The sequence below is a fragment of the Dermacentor albipictus genome, chromosome 5 (genome assembly GCF_038994185.2).
Source record: "Dermacentor albipictus isolate Rhodes 1998 colony chromosome 5, USDA_Dalb.pri_finalv2, whole genome shotgun sequence".
Lineage (NCBI taxonomy): Eukaryota > Metazoa > Arthropoda > Arachnida > Ixodida > Ixodidae > Dermacentor > Dermacentor albipictus.
Genome location: NC_091825.1, coordinates 91,249,870 through 91,273,921, shown reverse-complemented (window position 1 = coordinate 91,273,921; position 24,052 = coordinate 91,249,870). Strand labels below are relative to the sequence as shown.

The 24,052-nt window shown below is 45.3% G+C and overlaps 1 protein-coding gene across 5 annotated transcripts in view; it reads left to right on the top strand.

The window, feature by feature from the left end:
• LOC139059937 (relaxin receptor 1-like) overlaps nt 1-24,052 on the top strand; it is a 227,199-nt gene that overhangs the window by 147,395 nt on the left and 55,752 nt on the right. For all 5 annotated transcript variants that reach the window (XM_070538568.1, XM_070538567.1, XM_070538566.1 and 2 more), the window contains exons 8-11: nt 10,464-10,535; nt 12,507-12,578; nt 20,311-20,382; nt 23,462-23,533. In XM_070538568.1, coding sequence (XP_070394669.1) covers nt 10,464-10,535; nt 12,507-12,578; nt 20,311-20,382; nt 23,462-23,533 — 288 coding nt within the window. The remainder of the gene's footprint in view (nt 1-10,463; nt 10,536-12,506; nt 12,579-20,310; nt 20,383-23,461; nt 23,534-24,052) is intronic.

The following is a 24,052-nucleotide window of genomic DNA, read 5'->3' as shown; positions in this document are numbered from 1 at the left end:
GAATATGTAAAGCGAATCTCATTAAAATGAAATACCATGCCAAAGCGTAGTTCTCATGCAACTTTCCAGTGCTCAGAGCCGTTCTATCTGGGCAGCTTTGCACAAGTTGGCGCACTTAGCGGCCGCTCGAATTTCGTCACTTTCGCAAAATTCGACCCGTATTTCTTTTCTTTTTCGAAGAAAAATACGTTACGCGCACTCCCTCCCTTATACGCTAGAAGCAATTCGCGAAATCTAAGCGTGAAGAATTTTTCTTTAGATTTATCGAAATAACAGTTCATATACTGTCGCCTTGCTGTGATGCGCGACAGCAATAGTTCGTAACTACAAAAGCGGCAAAAAGTACCCTTCGTTTGGAAACGTGAAGTGGCCTATCCTGGAATATCGGCTAGGAGGACATAGGAGGCATCCATCACATAGGAGGCCTAAAACGAACTTCTCCCCCATTTCAGGGAGCTGGCAAAGATCGTGCCTAGCGCAGGCTTCTCTGTTGTTGCCTGGCAGCTCCTAAAAAGATTTCGAGCGCTTGCCACATAGGCTACGTCTTTCTTTCGTTGCTTATTTCTTTATTTTTTTTCTCTTTGACAGCGCACTGCAGATTTTAAACACTGACTTCATCGAGACGAGCAGTAATCTTATCAACTCCTATTGAGACAATAGGACCCCAAGGATGCAGAACTTACACAGGAATAAAAGCGTATGCGTCAGAGTATTCGATGATCAAAAACGGCATAACGTTGCTGAAATGTATAAACACAAGCAGCGCTTAAATTGTGGACGAAAGCAGGCGACCGATCAAGTTTCACTGGTTTCACTAGATTCAGTGTTGCTTGGTGTCATCGCGCTTAGACCATAATCTTTATTCTTTCGTGTCTCTTTTTTTTCATACGACTTCTGTCATAGGGGCACATGCGTATTCTGGACGACTGGCCAAGGGCACATACAAAGTAGCCCGTTCTCAAAGGCCCAAGAAAAGTTTAGCCCAAATATAAGAAATTTAGAACAATAAGAGGAGCTTGTAAATATATTTTGAATATATATATGAATTTTTTTATTGGAATAATAGAAGTTGGCGCCTTCATGGCGGCACCGGCTGCTGCCAAAGAAACAAATATGAGCAAAGAGAGAAAATAATGTCACCAAATACGGCACCTAGTAGAACACCAGGGACGCAATTCACCAAGCTGCGTTGTTCGTACGCAATTTCTTAGCCAAAACGTTCTAGCTGATACAAGGGTACAGCCGAAGTGGCAGCGCATTTTTACGGCGTCGTATGAGAGCAAGGAGGATTCATGTCTCGGATCTAACCACGAGAAATGAAAGTGTAGTCAGCTGAATGCATGAGCGCACATTATGCCTAGATAGTTGAGGCTATATTCTTGGCGTAAATATCTGCAAGCCCCTATTCGATAGCTTCCTTTTCCGGGCACCTGCTAGAGCGCCGACAAGCGCCACTGCCCTCGCTGGTTTACCGCACTGTCGTCAGATTAATTGCATTGGACGTGTTGCGCATTCTTATCACGTTTCTGCGAGAGGTCTGATGGTCACACGGGGACATATTTGGCATTGAATGATACTCTCAGTTGCAGAAAGTCGGCCAGGTACGCCCGGCCAACGCCGCATGTATAAATCACCACTGCCACCGTATGGCAGAGCCACTAAAGCTCTATATTCCGATGCTAATTAGGGAAATGAAAAAAAGAAAGCTCTATAATATGTAGTTCTATGGCCTCAAGGCAAGGGGCCCAGCACACGTACGTTCACCGGTAATGCATGTGATCACGCTGCACACGGTTGCAAGTGTGGTTCTAATGCTGCGCATAGGCTCAATATCAGCTGCCTCGGCTGCCGCTACCGTCTAAGATGCTGGTGGACGATGTCGTCGAACGCCAACCGACGACGAAACGCGCGCTCCCGTCGCATAGTATCACTGTAGAGTGCACGGAAAGCTATTAAAGCAGCCCTGAAAAACAAATTCAGAAAGGAGTAATGGCTACCGACACCCCCAAACTATGGCAGGAAACTTCACTAGCAATATCCGCACCTGCAACGTATCATCGTATCAGCATTCATCGCTTCTTTTTGGCACCTCATAGAAGCCAAGGCTAATTTACCAACATCATCACGATGCTAAAATGCTCGTCAGAATACTCCACAGCACAGTACACGAGGCAAATAGTAGTTCAACATTCAAGCTGGTTTCAGATCAAGTCGGTTCCAGTCGTCGGTCTGGCTACACTGACGCACTTTGTTCAGAGCACTCACTGCACATGTAGTACGGTGACCAGGTGAAGCGGCGCCCGACGCCGTTCTGTAAACAAGCGAATGCGGCCTCGCATTGCGAAGTGAACTGCGACTCCAAAGAAACAGTCCGTTAAAATTCCGGACGAGTTTTGGATGTTGTAGAACGTCGTCAACGTACTTATATGTTCACTACAGGACGGAGGCGTTCCCAGCGATTTCTAATTACCCCTGACCTACGCTAGCTGATTCTGAGTTGTGCCTGACGAGTTCCTTATTTCATTACCCAACCTAATTTTCCGCCGTCCTCCACAGCCCTTCTTTTCCCGTACCACTCACTCTGTATTTATAATGGCCCAGCAATTATCTGCCCTACGAACTACCTGGCCTGCCCAGCTCAAAGTTTTCCTGTTAATTTCAACTACCACAACCCCAGTTTGCTCTCCGATTCACACCGCTCGCTTCCTGTTCCTTAATTTTAGGCCTAACCTTCTTGCTTTCATCGCTTGAGCGGTTTGAGCGGTCGTGTACTTGTTCTCATGCTTCAGTGCTAACCTTCAAGTTCCTGCTTCATATGATAACGCTGAAAAAATAGAATGATTGTAAACTCTTTTTCAGGGACCGTGGTCAGCTCCCAGTAATGTTTGCGCAATGGGCCGTATGCGCTCCGACCCATTTTCATTCTTCTGTAAATTTTGTTCTCATAATCAGGGCTCCCTGCGAGTAATTTACCTAGATGAACTTGCCCCTGCACTCTAAAAGTTGACTGCCGATGAGTAATTCTTTTTCCCTGGACAGATTATTCAACATTGGCTTAGTCTTCTGCATAGTAATCTTCAACCTACTCTTACACTTTCACGGTTAAGGTCCACAATAAATTATAGCAATGTGTGCCTAGCGTTGTTGAACACTACACTGCCGTCGGCAAGCTGAAGGTTGATGAGGCATTCGCCATTGATCGTCGCTCCTAATCCTTCCCAGTTTAACAACTTCACTATTTCTTCTAAGCATGCAATGAACATCATTGCAGAGATTGTGGCTCCTTGCCTGACCACTTTATCGATAAGTATTTTTCCACTTTTCTTGCAGATAATTAAAAACATGTGAAGCCAGAGCTATCACTGAGGCAGATTCGAATCTTGAGGAGTTGCGGATACATGCGCAGTCGCGTTACGAATTTACACGTCCTTTACACTTACGTGGCAATGAGCGTCGGAAAAAATTATCAACCGCAGCCCCGTGAGTGAGCGAAAGCTCAAACTATATAAAAAAAAGAAGAGCTCAAAAGTTGTGAATGACAAACTTGATACCCGCCGTGGTTGCTCAGCGGCTATGGTGTTGGGCTGCTGAGCACGAGGTCGCGGGATCGAATCCCGGCCACGGCGGCCGCATTTCGATGGGGGCGAAATGCGAAAACACCCGTGTGCTTAGATTTAGGTGCACGTTAAAGAACCTCAGGTGGTCGAAATTTCCGGAGTCCTCCACTACGGCATCCTTCATAATCAGAACGTGGTGTTGGCACGTAAAACCCCATAATTAATTTTTTTTCAAACTCTATTGTTGCCAGGGGCGAACACTACGCTATTTGCTATACTACCCAGTAGAGTGTCATGAAGATATGAAAAATCCGGTTTATGCACGCATAAAGAAACACAGCCTATCAGCAGAAGCTCGTAGCACAGCAATAATTTTATTGCCTTCCACAGCATCGCACGCACAATAAAATTATGCCCTAAAACTGATCAATGCGTTATAAGCACGCGCCATCCCCGGCTATCAGTTGTGGCTTCTGGCCGATCGGCCGCTACGGCGTGCTAACGCTTACCCGTGTCAGCTCGAGCGACGCAGATAGGCATAATTAGGTTCGTAATACTGCTATTCACCTGTCGTAGAAATTTGTTCAGTCGCCAGCTGCGATGGCTTTTTATGTTTTTTTAATGACTTACGCTTAGTGTTGGCGCAAGTACTGCAGTTCGCGCCTGCGTTACCATTACATGCGTGCCTTTTTTTTTTTCGACTAAAGCGTTCGTCTTAGCAGGCGTGGACGTCGCAAGCTTGCTGACAGTACGAACAGTTTCAGCTTTGTGAACACGTCTTTTTTTTTTTGCTGTAAAATATTTCTTACGCCAAAATTTGTTCGTAAGTTCGTTAAGTGAATTCCGCCTCAGATATATGAAAGCAATACAGTCCAGCAGCACGTACCATAATTCAGTACCCATACCCATATACAAAATCAAATATTCGAAATGACCAAACAGAACAACATTTATATCACTCATTTACCTTATTAGGATAAACTGAAGTTCAGTATTTCGCCGGAATGTTTGTGTCCTCGAAAAACTTCTTCAAAGAAAGACGTTCGCTCCTTTCTCAGGGCCCACTGTTGGCCATGAACCAAGTATCTTTTTTGGACAGAATGATATTCTTTTGAAAAGTAACAAATTTGCTTGTCCCAACACCCTTGCAGACGAAGATGATTCATATCTTCTTTTGAAAAGTAGCAAATTTGCTTGTCCCAACACCCTTGTAGACGAAGATGATTCATATCTTCTTTTGAAAAGTAACAAATTTGCTTGTCCCAACACCCTTGCAGACGAAGGTGATTCATATCTTCTTTTGAAAAGTAACAAATTTGCTTGTCCCAACACCCTTACAGAGGAAGATGATTCATATCTTCTTTTGAAAACTAACAAATCTGCTTGTCCCAACACCCTTACAGACGCAGATGATTCATATCTTCTTTTGAAAAGTAACAAATTTGCTTGTCCCAACACCCTTACAGACGAAGATGATTCATATCTTCTTTTGAAAAGTAACAAATTTGGTTATCCCAACACCCTTACAGACGAAGATGATTCATATCTTCTTTTGAAAAGTAACAAATTTGCTTGTCCCAACACCCTTACAGACGAAGATGATTCATATCTTCGTCTGGATGGACTGCGAACTAGGAGCACGTTTTATCTTGCATAAGAAGTGTCCCATAAATGTAATACCAAGTCGCAGGTGGTGTGCTAGTGGTCTGAATTTTCTGTTTCCTCTCAGACTTGACGGAATCGATTGGTTGATACATGGGTTATACAGTATGAACATGAACAACGGGGTTCCAGCGATTCCCAAAGGACGCGCACACAAGGAAAAGGCGTTAGACGCAGATGGACACTAGACACGGACAGGTGGTCCAAGAGCTTGCGCTAATGCATCTCTACAGTATAACTCCGAGTTCTTAGATTGCTCTTTTCCTCATTTGTTCTTTTTTGTGTTGTTTTTTTTCTGTGTTCAGTTATTTTTCTATTTTTTCACCATGTCGTTGTGATGTTATACGTCACAACTACATTGCCCCAAAAAATGATGTACGCTCACTCCTGCTTAATGCCTGGCGCCCAGGCTAGCAGTATGGAATAAATAAATAAATAAATAAATAAATAAATAAATAAATAAATAAATAAATAAATAAATAAATAAATAAATAAATAAATAAATTAGGTAGTTTTGCTGACACTACAGGATATCTGTCTCGGAAGCTGACGGTCTCATTTACGCAAGAGAGGAAGATTGATTGTGTCCGCGTTATTGTGCGCCCGATGCACAGCTGCGTCCGCTGCAGAGTTGCAAGGAATATTGTAGTGTTAGGGCGTCCACTCAAATGCAATTACGCAATTTCGTGCACCTGTGTCAGTTCGTTCTTTGAGCATCCCTTACAATAGCAGTGTTCAAAAATTTTTTCTTGCTGCTCTGCAGTATTGCGAAAGCGGCTTGCGAATCGATAAAAATAACAAATTTTTGCAAATTTTTACTGTTCGTATGAAACGCAAAACACAAAGGATCGCAAACAGTTCTTCCATGGTGGAAAATGTCGCTCGGGATAATTTAAATGTTTCATACAGCGCCAAATGTTCAAGGACGAATGCTGAAGCCGAGGAATTTTTATGACATGAACCGTCTATATACACGTGGCTGTGCTGTGTATATAAGAAGTAAATTTGGAATAGTTCCAGTTGCTGTGGCACTATCATGAACACGTCTAATTTAGATATGACTCCCACGATCGATAATTCTATTTTAGGGCTTCTGGATATCCGAGGAGGGCAACTAACTTCCACTTCGTATAATTCAAATCTTAGTAACAGTGGTTTATGTTATTGAACAACATTGTAATTTTTGCTTTTGTTTCTTTGGCTAATCGCGAGTTCTGATGGATGCTTCTCGTGTTGAGTTAAGATGCGATAAATATGTCGGCATGTCTCAACCGTTCGTATGACTGAAAATGGAGGGTGACGAACTTCAGACCTCGAGGTAGCCCGCGGAACCCGATGACACGCTCGCAGCCCCCTTGTCAGTAAACGCTGAAGACGTTCCTCAGAAGTTTGCGATAAACCATGGAGTATAGGTGCTGAATGAACATTTTTTGCCAAATTTTGATTATTTAGCACTGGAAACGAGAATCATCGAAGAGCGTGAGAATTTTTACGCATTTCATTTTATCAAACGTGTCTCGAAACTGACTCGTAATCGTGGAGTAATTTGGGAGCTAGGAACAGTTTGAACTGATAACTTCGTTTTTGCAGCAAAGCTGTCTATGGCTAGGCTCTGGAAATATATGTTTCTGAGATGTTGACAAAAACTCAGTACCCTTCTATTCTGTGAAGACGCATGACCAGCGAAGCTGTGTATGTGGGCCCATTAATGGTGAACTGCGCCTCCGCCGCGGGTCGGCCTGGTATTGCGTTATCTTCGGGATCGGCCCACATATGGGGAGTGCTTAACGCCTGCTTCACCTACGCTGCGAGTCGGCCTGGTATTGCACTGTCTTCGGGGACGGCTCATGTATGAAAAATTGTTGGTGTACGCGCGGACGCGATCCGCCAGATGCTAACCATAGACAGCTTCGCTGTAAAAAATTGGCAGTAGCTTAGCTCAGCTATGCCAGGATATACGTAGCGTAAAGATACTGTGACACTCTCTTGATCCTGCCGCTATTGTTGGGAGGCCATAGCACGGCGTTGAGCTTCTTGGCGACGTCTTTTTGCTAGGTGTTCTTCGCGTTGCTCCGGTGTCTCGACCGCATGTTTTGCCTTGGCACGCTCGTTCTTTCGACGCTCGACGGCCAACTGCCAAGCGACAAACGGCGGGGTCGGAAGAATTTAGGTTTTCCAGTCTTTCGCGCCGACTGGCAGCGGCTCGACTCTCCTTAACCTCCATGTCGAGCACGCTGCATCAACCATCTCTCCCGCGCATTTATACGCACGGTGCGCCCTCCTCGCGCATGCGCAGTGCCGCGCAGCGCCGCAATCTTAAATGCAGTAGCGCGCGCACACAGCGCCGGCGCGTCTGCGGAGACTGCGACGTCACACCTCTGGAATGCGCCGCAGTCGGCGGCGGCGAGGGCGACGCAGCTGCGCCTATCGTGATGTGACGCGGCTCTCGCGCATGCGCAGTATGGCAGGCACATAAGCACGCGAAGCTCGGCTCGAACCCGCGAAGTGGAGCTTTACGCTACAAAACAGATCTTCATTTAAGCCGATCCTCGTGACAGTGCAGAAAAGGTCCAAGCTCAATGGCACATACCCCTGTCGACTTGGGGTCCTGTAACGGGCACTTGAACTACCCTTGTCACACGTGGGACCCAGAGAGCTCCTAGGCACAAGAGTATAAGCACGGATGTTCTTGAAAAAATCTTTTGTACAGCTTCTTTCAAAAATGAGTCTTAAAAATTCTGGGCGCCAACCGCTCAAACGCACGAGTGCCATTACTCGCACGTCCGTCATTATCGTCTTCTTCCACGACTGGCTCCATTGCGCAAAAAACTATCACTATAAGCAATGGTTCGAGCGTCGTCGTCTTCCACAGACACCCCCCCCCACCCCCCCTTACCTGGCTTCCTTCCCGCTCATCACTACAGCGTAGAATTTCACTTCTTTTGTCGTAATCTGAAGGCCGCGTTTACGGGCGTATGAGCCATTGGTTAAAGGGACACTAAAGATTAATATTAAGTAAACGTGGACTCTTCAAATACCATCCCAGAAACCTCAAAACGCTTGTTTCATGCGAAGAAGAGACTTATTTTAAGATAAAATGCGTTCTGAAGCGTCCGCGTACTTCTAGCGAAGTTCAAGTCGCCCGTCCTCCGATCGAGGAGTGGTGACGTCATGGTGTCATAGTGACGGTGCACCATCGGTGAGTAAAACGGCGCCCGCAGACGGCGCTATGGCTTTTCTGCGCAAAACCCATACGCGCGGCTAGAAACAGAGCCAAGACAGAGCCGACAGCAGCGCGAAAGCGGAACTATGGTGGCTAGCGGAAGGGAAAGCGCTCGACGATAAGCTGGTTCTTCATTTTATGACGCCAACTTTGACGCTCGTTGCAATGGACGACCCTGACAACGACGCATTGGCTCGCGATGCTGGGCTCGACTTCAGCGATTCAAGCACTGATGAACGTAACCTGCTGCGAAGGGCTCGCGCTGCCGGCGTCGTTGCGTACTGTTACGACGGCAACTGTATGTCATGTCTTTACATATTCGCACATTTGTAGCTTTTCCTTCGTGAAAACCGAATGCCGCACTCACCGCCCCTTCTTCGACCTTCAGTTGTTCTTGCACTTCGGAGAATGCAGGCAAGGCCGGCAGAAGAGCGCTACGGGAAAGCATTGCTTTGAAAGGCACTCCACACCACTTCAGTAAGTCGGGCGTTGAACTCGTAATCCTCTGGAAGAAAGTGCAGTGAGCACACTATGCGATTTTTCGGCTCTTTGCCAACGCGCTGTGGCAGAGGTATACGGCACTTAACCACTTCGAACGTAGAGGTTTACTCGTTGGCACACATTGATGAGTAACGTTGGATTCGCCGTTGCAACTGCCCTTGGCCAAGTTCCGCGCACCGTTCGCGCATGCCACGGCATCACACGGACGTGGCATTCTCGCTGCTTGTTCCAAATGCAAGTTTCGCGAGCCAGCAGTAACACCGCAGCACGACGCGATAACGAGACAACTGAAACTCCAAAGCGCGCGCGGCGCAGTGTCGAGCGAAAACGAAACCTTTCGACCACCCATACTACTGTAGGGTAAAGTCAAAATGTTATTTTTTCTTGGAATCGAAGTAGACAAGTAGCATTTCCTTCCGTTTCATAACCTAATGAAATGATCTTTTTAATGCGAGTAGTTGAGTACTAGTGACATAAATCATGATGAGGAGCGCCTTCGTCATGGAGCTACTACCGGAATTTTGTTGGGGGGTCTCAAATCGTGTCATGCATTTACCTCAATTTCTCGGTTAATAAAGCTCTGTTCGCGATTATGTTGACGCCTTAGACGTTCTAGAGCATTACTTTATCACTTTAACTTGACTTCATAGTAACCTTTAGTGTACCTTTAAGGAGGCATGAGTCATTCGTTGTCTTACATGACGGACGCATTTAATGACAGACGTGACTCGCGAATGTGTGCGCGTACCAACATCGCCACGATGACCACAGATTAGGACAATAAATATGTTCATGCCTTTGTTCAATATAATGGGTCACCTCTGTGTCGTTCGATAAACTTCGCTTGTCATCCACCTTCACACAATGGAATGGCGCATGAGTTTTTCGTGTTGTTTTATGTTAGAAGGAAGATTGCTTTTTGGGTGAAAGAAATTGAACCGCCTGAATACAGAGTCGCAGCGATCACTTGAATTTGCACTGAGGAAATTGCCGTGATTGTGTCGATTGTCTACCAAAACAATCTATATGCAATGACCGCTACATGAAGCTTCAGCTGTTACGATGGGAAACTGGTAAGGTGGGGCTGTGAGCGCCTTGGCGCATGCGTCATCAGATCTTTATAAGTCGACGGAACTGAAGTCACCCGCACAGCAGGTGCGTGTGCACAAGGCGTGTGCAGCGTTAAGGTGTTGGATAGCTGCATTTCTGCTTTAGCTATTGTTTTTAACTTTTTGTCGAGTATGTGGTAATTTAAATTTAATCGCGAAATGTCGTTTTGCTGTTGGAAGGCGTTCGTTACTTCTGCTTGTGGCTGGCGAAGTACTACTGCTCCGGGAACCCGAACAGAAGCGGAGACGCTTCAACCTTAACTATTTAATGAAAGTAGTCGACATTATGAAGGCCTTTAAGATACAGTGGGATTGTTGAAGTAAAAGTTGCATTAGCTAAGTAATCAAAACAAGCTTTTCGGAGCTTTGTATGCCGTTGTCGAAGTGATACAGTGTTGCTTTATTTGACAGGTACCTCCAAGGTAACAAGATTCGTCACATCGAAGCGGACACCTTCGTGAGCAACAAGAACCTGCGAAACCTGTGAGACTTCTTTCATGCAATCGTTTTTGTTGCCTGCAGTGTTCATACTCATTTTTTGAAGCATGCTGATTTTATTACGTTCCATGTACCACCCATAAAGGTTGCACCAAACTACACGCTCCACAAATAAATTAACGCTACGTTTTGTACTTCCACGTCAAAGGCCAGGGGGACTTTGAAAACAATGCATTTTAGTGATCGCCTCGGGTCTACTCGATAACCTGTACAGGATGTTTCTACTAGCACAGCATAACATACAAATTGCTTTTGTAGTCTGCAACTCTTCTAGTATTTGAAAGAGAATGATTTGTTGCCTACTTTAACGCTTTTCTCACCTCCCACTGAGAAATCCCGCAGTTCCGTAATATGGGGGGGGGGGGGTTCCGAGAAAACAAACAAATTAAGTTTCTTGTACAGATAAATAACGTGGAAAGATTACGCAAAGACGTCTTTATAAAAGCTTTTACGTGTCTAAACGGCTGTAGCACATCCATTGATGAACAAGCTCTTAAACTTAGGCTTTTCTTTATGTCCGTACGTTAGGCCTTCTTTATTCATTCTTAATCGAACAATCATTCTGGAACGAGGCTCAGTATTGTGCTATAAGCAGTTAGCGAGCAGTTGTAGTATCAGTCTAAGATGCGTGTGTTTATCTTCGATGACGCTGCGCGCTTGTACCAATGTAAGTGCAACACGAACATTTAAGGTGCATTGAGAAACAATGCTTTTGTGATCAACAGATTGGTGCGGACATTGTTTGTACTTTGTTATTTTTTCGTGCGTGTCTCCCCATGAGGCGAAATAATATAATGTTGTCTATTCCACAGGAAAACACTTAAAAATCATTTGTTTTCACGACTTTCCTCAAGGAAAGTCGTGAAAACATAGAGCCACAGATATGATCCGAACGCGCGGAGCCTGCATAGGTGCCTAATACATACAGTGTAAAATAATTTATACCCTAAAACAAAAAAAAACGGTGTAAATATGTCTGTAACTTGCTCTCTTACACATTTTATTGTGTGTAAGGGTGTGAGCTGTAGCCAGATTTACACCGTAGAAGAACGGCAGACTGGACGAGTTGGTGGTTTTCCATAATGTTTAAAAACAGCGCTGGAGACGCAAACCGTACAGCAGAATAGAGGATGCGACACACACAGCGCCGTGTGTGTCCCATTCTCTGTTCTGTTGTCCGGTGTACGTCCTTTTTTTTTAAACATTATAGATTTACACCGTATTGTTGAATTTGAAGGCTTTAAATTCTTTTACAGTGCATAACAGTATTTTTGGAGAGTTAACCCTCGCCGTGCTTCCGCAGGCACGCTGCGGTACAAAACATAGCCCAGCAGGAAAAAAGTTATGGAATGGCTCAATCCACGTTCATGAAGCCACATCACGAACTCCATCCCAAAATGTCCCGAGGGTACGGGTAAACGGGCTTTGCATAATTCTACGGGGGTACGCTGGAGAGATTGGCCGCGAATGTCACAACGTTCAACATAGTCAAACATGGCTCGTGGCATACCACGTGCGCATCGATGTGTCGATGTGCATTGTTGCTTGCGTAGGCAGCGCTCAGACTGTATCTACGTGCCCAAAGGGAATAAGTATTAAAAATTACATTTATTCAGCTCGGATCACCGTGTCGTTCTGAAGCCATGGTTACCGCGAGCGCCTGAGTTTAGCAGTGTGCCTCGGTATGTTCTTCAAGCTACAATGATCAGCTTGGCTGCAAAGAAACTAAATGAAAGTCACCTTTGTAGACCGGGTAGACCATCAAAGCTGGCGTGAAATTCTAAGTACGAACAGACAACACGACATGCCGACATTTAGCGGAGTGAAGAGGCTTAACTCTAAGATTTGGTGCTGGAGTTATGTCCTGCTAAAGCGTGAGGAGGATGTTACTGGAGCTCCTCAGAAACTTTCGTTGGAACGGTGCAGAGTCTAGTTGGATGTCTCTTATGGTTACAGACACCTGTCCCACAACCCTATTGAATCAATCGCTGCGGAGGCGTTTCGAGGCCTAACGGCGCTGGAAACTCTGTAAGTCCGTGTTTTTCTGTATTGGCAAATGTTTGTTCGCGCGAAGTGCGCTTTTATCATTTGAAGCTAGTTGTGCGGCTTCAGGTGAAGATTGCTAAATTAGCATTATTGTTGTTATTATAAATTCGCATTGTTTTGTCTACCATATAGGTCTCTTATGTACATTTTGTATCGCGCATTACTCTTTAAGTGCACCAGTACGAAGGCTTTATGGCTCCTCTAGGGTACTATAGAATAAACATTTGATTAATTATTTATTAACCAATTAATTAATTACATAACTGATTGCTTGATTGATTATCCTGTTTGAAAACATGCAATGAGCCGATAGGGAAATAAGAGAAAAAGAAGGCTGCTACAGAAAGGCACACAACTCATGTGTACTGTTTAGGGACGGAAAGGACAGTAGCGTAGAAATGTAAGATAGAAGCGAGGGGGAAAATGGAAAATGAAGAAACAAAATGATAATGCACGAAGACTAAAGTAGGACAGTGACAAGGAATTGAGTGGAATCGAGAGGAATTCAAATACAAACAACTAGAAGAACGTAAGCCAGCCGTGCATATATGCAGGGAGAACGAACCGTATAACCGGTCTTTCAGTATTTTCGAGTTGAGATCTTGATCACATGCAAGAGCTCTGCACCGGAACCTGACAGAGTCATGTATGACATGATCAAAAACTTATATACTGACATACAAGTTACGCTACTCGCACTTTTCAACACTATTTGGGCTGGCGGATACCTTCCATCAACACCCCGCAGGGGCGTCTGCGTCAGCAGGCCTTTGGTGTGTTGCGACACCACGTACCCGAGAGCACGAGAGTTGGCCCCTCCCGCGTGTAGCTGTGCGCGGTATAGCCGTGTCTGGGGAAAGGGGGATCCTCGGGATTGAGCCGATGCTGGGTGTTTGGACCTTTGAGGCCCCCCGGCGCAGCCAATACACCTCTTCGGCCTCTGCTTCATATAGACGGCACCTCCAGACTGACCCACCTGGAGGAAATCGGCAGTCGCCTTTTCCTGTCCCCCTCTTCAATCTTTTGCTTTCTCTCTCGCTGTTTCTTCTTTCCTGTCTCCTTATCACTTCTTCTCACTTCCGTATTCTGGGCGGCAAGGGTTAACCTGGTGTAATTATCCAAACGTGGGTATCTTATATTAGGTTATAGCGACGATGCATGGCTGGGGCCTGCAGGTATATTCCCGACCTTGTAGCGTCCCCTTGTTGGGCTCGGTGGTGGGTGGCCACCATCGCCACCGAATTTCCAAACTTTGTATGGCAAGCACTTTTCCCCCACTGCCTGGTCGTTCCCTGAATAGGAGGCACACCGGTGAACCATTCAGCTTTTTTATGCAACCAAAAGAGTCATTTCCGAAATAACACGTTTTTCACAGTCAACACGAAACTAAGACAGTCCGAGTGATATCACCTTTTCTTGTAGCCGAATCCCTCACAGAAGCAATAGGCCCAGGTTATAAAGTAACTAAGATGGGAAGCGGTGATCTTCTCGAAGTTCGCGACAAGCCACAATACAACCGACTCTCGAAACTTGTAGCGTTTGGGGACATTCCCGTCTCAGTAAGCCCACACAGGATGATGAATACAGTGCGCGGGGTCATTTCGGAACATGACCTTCTCGAACTTAGTGAAAGTGAATTACTTGAAGGATGGCAAGAACAGAACGTCGTCAAAGTGCAAAGGAATAAAATAAGACGAGATGACAAAGAAATACCAACTAGGCATGTAATCATAACTTTTGGAACCAGCATTCTTCCTTAATCAATCGAGACCGGTTACTGCAAGCTACGTCTCAGGCTATACATTCCAAACCCGCGTCGATGTTTTAAGTGCCGACGTTTTGGGCACGGGTCCCAAAACTGCAGAGGGCGTGCTACTTGTGCCAAGTGTAGCTCCATCGAACACTCTTCTGACGTTTGCAGTTCAGCAACCCACTGTGCCAACTCGATCCTGCGATCCTGGCCTCGTGGAAAAAAGAAAAACAAATAATAGAACTCAAAGTGAAACTAGATTTGACTTTCCCAGAGGCACGCAAGCGTTTCTATTCCAACAATCAGACCAGTCCTTCTTACACCGAGGTGGCACGCCGGGGGGCAGCGCCACATCTTTCGGCGGCCGCCCAAGTCACTCGCAGAGTGACGGCGGTCACGCCATCCGCCCCCCTGACTGAAACAGCCAGCGCTGTTCCGTCTGCCGCAAATGAGGGCCAGCACACCTCCGGACCTGTTGAACCCAGGGCCACTGCCGGTACAGATCGGCCCACCACTCCCGCGAAAGTGCCCGCTCTGCAGGCAGTATCCACCGCATCAGACGAGGTGATGGATACGTCGTCTCAGACGCCCAAGGAACGGCGCAGCTCCCTCGAGCGCGTCCGGAAGATAGAGAGATTTCGTTTCATGGGGCCTGGAAAGGTCTCGTAAGATAATCTAATCTATATTTCTTAGACCCACAGCACAAAACACATACATTATGGATACACAGATAATACAATGGAATGTCAGGGGTTTACTCCACAACCTAGACGACATTAAGGAACTATTATATAAGTACAGTCCAAAGGTGCTGTGTGTACAAGGAACACATCTAAATCCTTCACACACGAACTTTCTCCGGCAGTATGTCATATACCGAAAAGACCGCAACGACGCCCTTGCTTCGTCTGGCGGTATGGCAATAATTGTAGATAAGGGTGTTGCTTGCCGGCAATTACAGCTTAAAACACCCCTAGAGGCAGCTGCAGTCCGTGCGATACTGTTTAATAAACTAGGAACAATTTCCTCACTATACATCCCCCCGAACTGCCATCTTTCAAAAGCAGAATTCGAAAGCTTTATTAATGAACTGCGGCAACCTTATATTGTCGTCGGAGATTTCAATGCACACAACACCCTTTGGGGAGGTTGTCGTTGTGATGCCAGGAGATGCTTAGTAGAAAGCCTCCTCCTCACTACAGGTGCATGCTTACTAAATAATAAAGAGCCTACATTCTATAGCCTGGCAAACAAAACATTTTCATCGATCGATTTGAGCATTGCATCTGGTACACTCGTACCGTATCTAGAGTGGAACGTGCTTAAAAACTCATATGGGAGCGACCATTTTCCGATTGTCATAAAATCAACAAAACATGATCAATGCTCCCCATGCACCCCCCCCCCCCCCCCCCCTGGATAGTCGAGTCATCCGACTGGAAACGTTATAAAGAACTCACCCTCATGACCTGGGAAGACATCTCTGCACTTCCTATTGATGACGCCATGGCATATCTGACAGCATTTGTTGTTGAAGCGGCGTCACTGTGTATCCCTGAATCGATTGAATAGCCCACTAGGTGACGTGTTCCCTGGTGGAATGCGGAGTGCAAAGAAGCTCGTAAAAATCAAAATAAGGCTTGAAGTCACCTTCGCGAATCTCCAACTGCCGAGAATCTTATCCATTTCAAGAAAATAAAGTCAATAAGAAAGAAATAAACCCCCCAAAAAGTACATGCGTTCTATTCTCTAATAAGAGAGGTATATTACCTAACCCTGTTGTCTATCTCAATTGACAGCCGCTATCTGTCAGCCACGAACATACATTTTTAGGAATCATCTTAGACTCTAAACTAACATTTCTCCCTCACCTTAAGTATCTGAGAGCGAGATGTCTGAAGACAATGAATTTACTAAAGCTCTTGTCCCGCACTTCTTGGGGAAGTGACAGGAGATGCCTTTAGAACCTCTACAAAAGCCTTATACGGTCCCGCCTCGACTATGGAGCAACAGTATATAGCTCTGCTGCGCCTAGTTCTTTAAAGATGCTAGATCCCATTCACCACTTGGGTATACGCGTGGCTGCAGGCGCTTTTAGGACAAGTCCCGTAGCAAGCCTGTATGTGGAGTGTAATGAATGGTCATTACATCTTCGAAAGACATATTTAACTTTTTCCTATGCTCTCAAGGTTAAATCAGGCGTGCAGCATCCATGTCACTCATCTATTCATGAAGTGTTTACAGCCAGATTATTTCGTAACCGCCCATTTTAGAGCTCCGTTGAGCCTTCGTTTGACAACACTGGCAGAAGGAACAGGTGTCTCAGTCCCACTGAATGCCCTAATGGCACCCACTTGCCTGCTCCCACCACGGCAATGGCAGACCATTGAATTCGACGTCTCTTTCGTAGAAATATCTAAGAGGGCGCCAGAAGCACATATACAATTCCGTTTTCGTGAACTTCAGGAGAAGTACTCCTGTACAGAATGCTATACAGACGCTTCCAAGTCCTCTAAAGGAGTTTCCTACGCAGCTCTGGGACCTTCATTTTCAATATCCGGGGCACTAAATCCACACACAAGTATACTTACAGCTGAAGCCTACGCTATACTATCGGCTGTTCAAAACATAAGGCTCACAGAACTTGCTAGGGCTGTTGTGTTTACCGATTCATTAAGTGTAGTCAGAGCACTACTCAGCCCAAGAAAATATAGAAACTCAGTTTTTAGTGAGCTGTACAATCTATTGTGCTCCCTATATATGTGCAATCAAGTGATTGTCATATGCTGGGTACCTGGTCACAAAGGTATAAAAGGCAACGAAGCTGCTGACCAAAGTGCTAGGTCTGTAATTTTTGGCGATGCAGATTCAAATATCCCCGTCCCTGCCACAGACCTAAAGCCTTTTCTACGCAGTAAATTGAGGAATAATTGGCAAGGCGAGTGGGATACACATGCAATGAATAAGCTTCACATAATAAAACCAAAACGGGGGAACTGGATAAATGGGAAAATAGCAAGGTAAAAGCAGGTACTTCTTTGCCGATTAAGGATAGGCCACAGATACGGTACTCACTCTCATTTCTTGACTGGGGGGTGATTCTCCAACGTGTGTTAAGTGCGGCAATAGTCTCACAGTCCTCCATATTCTTATTCAGTGCCCTACAATAGAACAGAGAGGAAAAAGTATTTCACTGCTGCATATCGCGAGAATTTACCCCTTCACCCTGCATTTTTTCTTAGCGATGAACCGCTTTTTATTCTGCAAACATTCTTAGAGTTTTTAGCCGAAACGGACACCCTCAAAATCATCTGGCCAGGCAACTTTTAGCACACGACTAACAGCCCTGTATTCAAAGGCTCTCTTGAAACTCTGATGTCAGTGTTAAGTTATATTGCATCATGTTTTAACGAAAGCCCGTTCCCATAGCCCACATGGCATCCTAGTCACCGTCATTATTTTAACACCTATACATTCTACTCCACTTACAGCGGACGTTTTTAGGCCCTTTTACAACCATGTCACATCTACCATGATGCGTTCATTGTGCACGTCATCCACAATACATCGTCAACATTACCACCTGTCATGGCGCTCTTTGGCCAAACCTGGCCCTTGCGCTATAAAACACCGCACATCATCAGGAATGGAGCGCGGTCGTAGGAGCAAAAAAAAAATTCCACACACGCATACAGACACAAAACTAAAAATAATTTGGTAAACAACGGGGCGGCGTTTCCAACATCGTACCTCTCCCTTTCTCAATACGACTGGCATTGCCGAGCGCTAGTGGGCCGGGCCCATCGATGAATTATTCTGTGGCCGCCTTCTGTTTTGATACACAGTGTCGAAGCCAAAACACATCAGCATGATCGGACGACCGACCTCTTTCTGCGAACAAGATACTAAACGTCAACCACACCATTTATTGGCTCGCAGGCCTTGGAAGTCGTTACTCATTGTTTGTTTTTCTGCCCTTTTTTATGAGATTGATTTGCCTTAGTGATAGCCTTTGACGAAGTGCTTACGTGTGCATACGCTAACGAAATCTTCTTTTCATCTCTCTCTATGCAACCTTCATGCCCCTCACCCATGGTGTAGTGTGACCGTCTCGGCGCTCTTGTAATTTATCATGGTGCATATAAAAAAGGTAGTTGGCCTGAAGTGCGTGTTTCCTGATTGAGATGTTAACAAGCGCCACGCAGACGCAAGACGAGAACGAGGTGCAATACAGCACGGGGCAGGACATGACACTACCTTCTTGCTTCTATACCTACTATATATTTGGGCATGCAAATACAGGAGGAGAAATTCATGACGAGATGGTGTACGGCACCTTCTTGTACCTGTGGAAGATTCAAAATTGCGTTTATAGATATCGTTCTGGAATGGTATTGACGCAACCGCAATCTGAAGTAGTTGCGCTAAAGCATTCGCTGCTGCATTTTTAAGTAAAGTTCAAATTGTCAGCACCATTACAGTCACAGTACTGCGTTAGCGAGAGGTGCTGAAAGCTACGTAATGCAAATCAACCAAAGAGTATTAGGGTGTTTGAAATGTAGACAAAAATAAATTTTATTGAAGACCTTAAAGTCCACTCATCCGGGAGCATTCAGCCCTGGAGCAATGATTTCAAGTGCCTAAGGCATTTATTAGGAAGCCTAGAGTTGACAAAAAATATGGCAACGCTCTTGCTTCCGTCACTATGCGTAGAGACATTATAGCCATAGTGACATTATTCTTATTTCATTTATGGTTTGAAAAGCACTGAAGTTGAGCAGATTCAACGATACTTTACCGAAATGCAATGACGAATTTCAATTACAATCGCCTCCCACAAAAAAAGGAAAACAAAAATGTATCTCCACTTAGAAGGGCAGTGGACTGGGATAGCTGATAGGCGACGTTTTACGGTGTAGAATTGTAGCGCGACGTAACGGAACACGAGATGACGAAGACAAAGACGAGCACTGTGTCTGTGTCGTCGTCCGGGAGTCCGTCACTTCCGTCCGCCCAGCGTAGCGTGCAAGTTTTCTCCAAGTCTACAAACAAAGGCGGAGGGAACCGCAGCACGTATACATAACTGTCAATTCATGGGCCGAATCACGGCTAAGTCATGCTGACGTCTGTGATTTTACTGCGTGTTAGTCGTGAACTATGTGGGCTATAGACATCTGCTGTTGTCTCTTGTACAGGCACCAACAGTTGCAACTCTGCGCCTAGCACTCGTGCTACTCATTTGTTCTTTTCTTTTTCTTTTAGTTTCAAGTGTGCGTAATTTTGGGAATCACGCGACTATTTATATTTCAGTGTCGCGGTCTTTCTGGTTTATGTGTCGCACCTGAGCCCGAAGCACTGCGACGCTCGAGCCGTATTAATTCCATGCGTGACCCTCCGATTGTGAAGTCCACTCTTTTTCATTACATTTTGATGTAGCTGTCCACGTTACGCGGCGAGCGGCCAGATCAACTACACACGCTCGAGCATCTCCTTAATCTCGTGAATGGAACAGTAACACGCTTTCCCCGATTTCACTGGAAAAAAAAATGATGCGTGACTTCTTCTTGCGTGTGTCTCTAGGCTTCTGAGCAAGTTCTGGCAAATTGACCTTTCTCGTACTTGCGCTCATCGATATATTATTTTTCGGTATGTCGTGCTTTAACTGGAATTCGGTGCTCCCAGAGTGCTTTAGCTCTTTCTGAGAACGCAACTAGAGTCTCGCCTGTATGCTCCTACAGCGCGTGTAATGTGATGTGTGGTGCTTTGCTTTTTTTTATTTGTTTCGTCTTTCTTTTATATTCTTCATCTTTTTCTTCCCCTCTGTGTGATGGCAACATGTATCTTTGCATGAATAATAATAATAAAAAAAATAATAATATTGGTGCAATGTCGCCTTAGAAAAACCAACTTCTTGTCGATTTTATATCGTTTCTGTGTTTATACTCTATTTCCTTTCAAACACAGAGACCTGAGGAGCTGCCTGTTGACAGATGTACATGGAGACTTGCTCGTTCATCCGAAGAACCTCACGCACCTGTGAGTTCCTGGTCACGTGTCTGTCGTACCTTCGCGTTTCCGGCGCGGTTTGAACGCTGCGCGCACTGCGCGGAGGTTCCGTATTTGACGCCTGCGGAAATGTTGTAGCAGCAAAAGATGACGTCGCACAAAAAAAAGAAAAAATATGGAAGAGGTTTCTGCGCTCTCGGCTTTAAACTGCCTGCCATGAACCGAGTTCCAATAGTGCCTTGGGTGATGTGCAAGGTTATGTGGCGCTTTCATATGCTAGAATTACCTAAATGCAAAAAAAGAACAGTACCAAGATTTCTTTCGAAGAGGTGAAGCTGCGGAAGTTCGGCCGGCTGGCGTTCCCAAAAACACAGCTGGGAAACAGGTTTGACAAAAGTACGAGAAATAATTTATATATATATATATATATATATATATATATATATATATATATATATATATATATATATACAATAAGTGCTCATGTCACCGTCAGCAGCTCTCAGTTGCCGTTTTCACTTACTTTGATCATAAAGTCCGCTCGTTCTTTGCAATAAACAGTTGGGCATATCTGGAGAGACGGGCCTATTTTTTAATACAGCCGAATCCTGCTGCTGGAATATTTGAAGCGACTGCCACCACTTTTCTCTCGCTTTCATTTATTGCGTGAAGTTTTCTAAAATTCAAGCATCTTGTCTCTGAGAAAAATAACAGCACAAACTAATAATGTAAAAGTATGTCTTTTATATCTCCGTAGAAATAGCATTCATGAGCACCGCTCGGATATCTTTCTTTAGACTGCGTTGGTAATTCGCTAAGGACGAGGAATACTAATGAAAAAGAGAAGGAATCACAATTTGCGCATATATGCGAAGATCCGTATAGCACTCATGGCAGCGTCTGTTCCCGAACGCATATAACGAGTGAGGCGCATCTCAGGTTGAATAATTCGGGGCTTGAGCGCTTTCCGCTTCCTGCATTTCCGTGTAGATCTCGATCGCGGCGGCCGCATTTTGATGCGGGCGAAATGTGAAAACACCCGTCAGAACCCCCCCCCCCCCCCCCCTCACCATGTGGCCGAATTGAATCCGGAGTCCTCCACTACGGCGTGCTTCGTATTCACATCGTGAATTTGGTACATGAGATCCCAGGATTTATTTTACAACGAAGCTGTTAGAATCTAGTTGATCATTATTTTTCAGGCGTCGCTCTCACAAAAAGAAAAGAAAGAAAGGAAAGAGGAAGAAAATAACTACCTTCAGTGATTCACGCGTATACAACCTGCCACACAACATTCATTTCAAGATAGAACAAGTCCAAAACAAGCATCCAAACCACATAATTGATGATAAGGCGCTGCTGCTATGAAAGCGAAGCATGTAGCGCTCCCCGCATACGTTTCCGGGTGAAAATTACTGCTGAGACGCCAGCTTGCGATGTGGGTACTGATTTCACTAGCATTTCGTATGTAAACAAACCAGCCTAGCAACTGATTTCCTTGCTGCAGCACCGCTATGGGTGCGCAGCGCGTAGTTGGGCCCCCCGAGGAGCAGCGTGAATACGAGGATCGGCAAAGGCAAAACACACGGCAACGCGACCAGCAGCGGCATGACGTCGCTGGTGGTATCGTCGAGGAATTCCAGCACAGGCGAAGTGCGCACGCCCGCCTTCTCCTGTAGCTTAATCATGCACCGCAGGAACAATCGAGGAATAAAGCGCCGCATACGTCCCCTCCCCCCCTCTTTCCCCGGCAAGTTCTAGTGGTGCTTTACAACTGCTTCGCTGAACATACATTTTCGCACGACCGGGATGGCGGATGATTTTTCTTCTTTTTTTCTTTTTGAGCGCAGAGCACTAATGCCAGCAGTCGCGGAAGGCGGAACACTGTCCTTGCTCCGCCACCGAGGCGATTGAGCGTTGCGTTGACGGGGCTCGTCTACTTCGCCTTGTCGTTTAGCCAAACGAATTCCGCGTTTCTAAACACACACTAACCTTCAGTATGAGGGTATTAGCGCTCGTATGATTACTATTGCGATAATATTTAGATATAGTAGTACACAACAGAAGCAACAAAAAACGTAAGGGAACGAAACGAACCAAAGCCTGAGAATTTAGTGTTTGTAACTCAAGAACGTTTTTTTTTTTTTTCGAGACGCTCACTGAGGTACTAAGTCCGTGAATCAAACTACAGCTTTAACGGGGAGCCTAGAACAAGCTGGAGCGAAGAATTATGGAATACCATAGCCGATTAAAAAAGAGAGCAGATCCGATGCCCTCTACGGATGTTTTGCGAAGCAGTACACGGGGAGCCTACCAAGTTAACAAAATGACCATGAGAGCCCCTACACTTAGGTAGCTGTTTCATGACCTACATGATACGCATGTCATGACATTCATGTCATGACCTTTCATTTGTGTTTGTCATATACACTTGTCATACTATGCCAACTGTGGTACCTACCAAGTAAACCAAACGACCATGGAGCACGAAGGCATAGGCGGCTGTTTCATGACCTACATGACACGCATGTCATGACCTATCATTTATGTTCGACAAATAGTCTTGTCCTACTATGCCAATTTTGATAGATACCAAGTTAACGAAACGACCATGAGAGCACCAACACGTAGGCGGCTGTTTCATGACCTACATGACAGGCATGTCATGACATGTCATTCATGTCATTCATGTCATGACCTATTGATTATATTGGGCATACACTCTTACTATGCCAATTGCGTACCCAACAAGTGAACCAAACGACCATGAGAGCACAAAGATGTAGGCGGCTTGATAGATGCTGTCAAAGTGGTAAATGTTCGCCAGGGATAACGTTGAGCAATAGAGCACCGTAAATGGGCCGTCAGACCTTTGTGATGTTCCGGGGATCTATTGTGCTTACTGCAGAAAGACTGTTTGGCCAACTTCACTCATTAAACCTACACAAACGAACGGCGTCCACGTTCATGTAAATACGAAACTATGTAGTAAGAGCACCTCCTGTAAACAGAAAGAAAAAAAAACAAGACAAAAAGAAACCGTAGTCACCGCTGGAGATTGCAATGTTTATCTCGGAAGACACCGATCTAATTTTTTTTTTATTTACAGGTGGCTGGATGGCAATGAAATTGAATCACTTGGACCACACGCATTTGAGAATCTAAAGCGGCTCCAAGTTCTGTGAGTAGCGCACAATCAGTGTATTGAAAGTTTCAAATTGCGACTTCCTATATTCGTGAGCGGTACCGGTCAGAAATCTAAGGGCCCAGAACATGATTTTTTGTCATTTAACGCATGTTTTTGCGTTAGGGTGGTAACATAACCGCTGTGGTTGCTTAGTGGCTTTGGCGTTGCACAGCCAAGAACGAGGTCACGTGATGCGGGTACCGCGCATTGGGTGCACGGGAAAGAACCCCAGTTGCTAAAAATTAATACGGAGATCCCCACTACGACGTGCCTCATAATCATATCCTCATTTTGGCACGTACAACTCTCAATTTAATTCAAACGTTTCATTGAAGTAGAATTTCGAACAACATGTTTTGTGAAAGATGCATCGGGCAATGTATTTCTCAGGGAGGAAAAAAAATAAAAATCAGCGGCACAACAGGGAATCGGCTGCAAGCATGTTCCGCATGTGAGATGCATAACTAGAACACGCTCGATTATACATCCCTGAATTGCAACTCTCCAATGGTG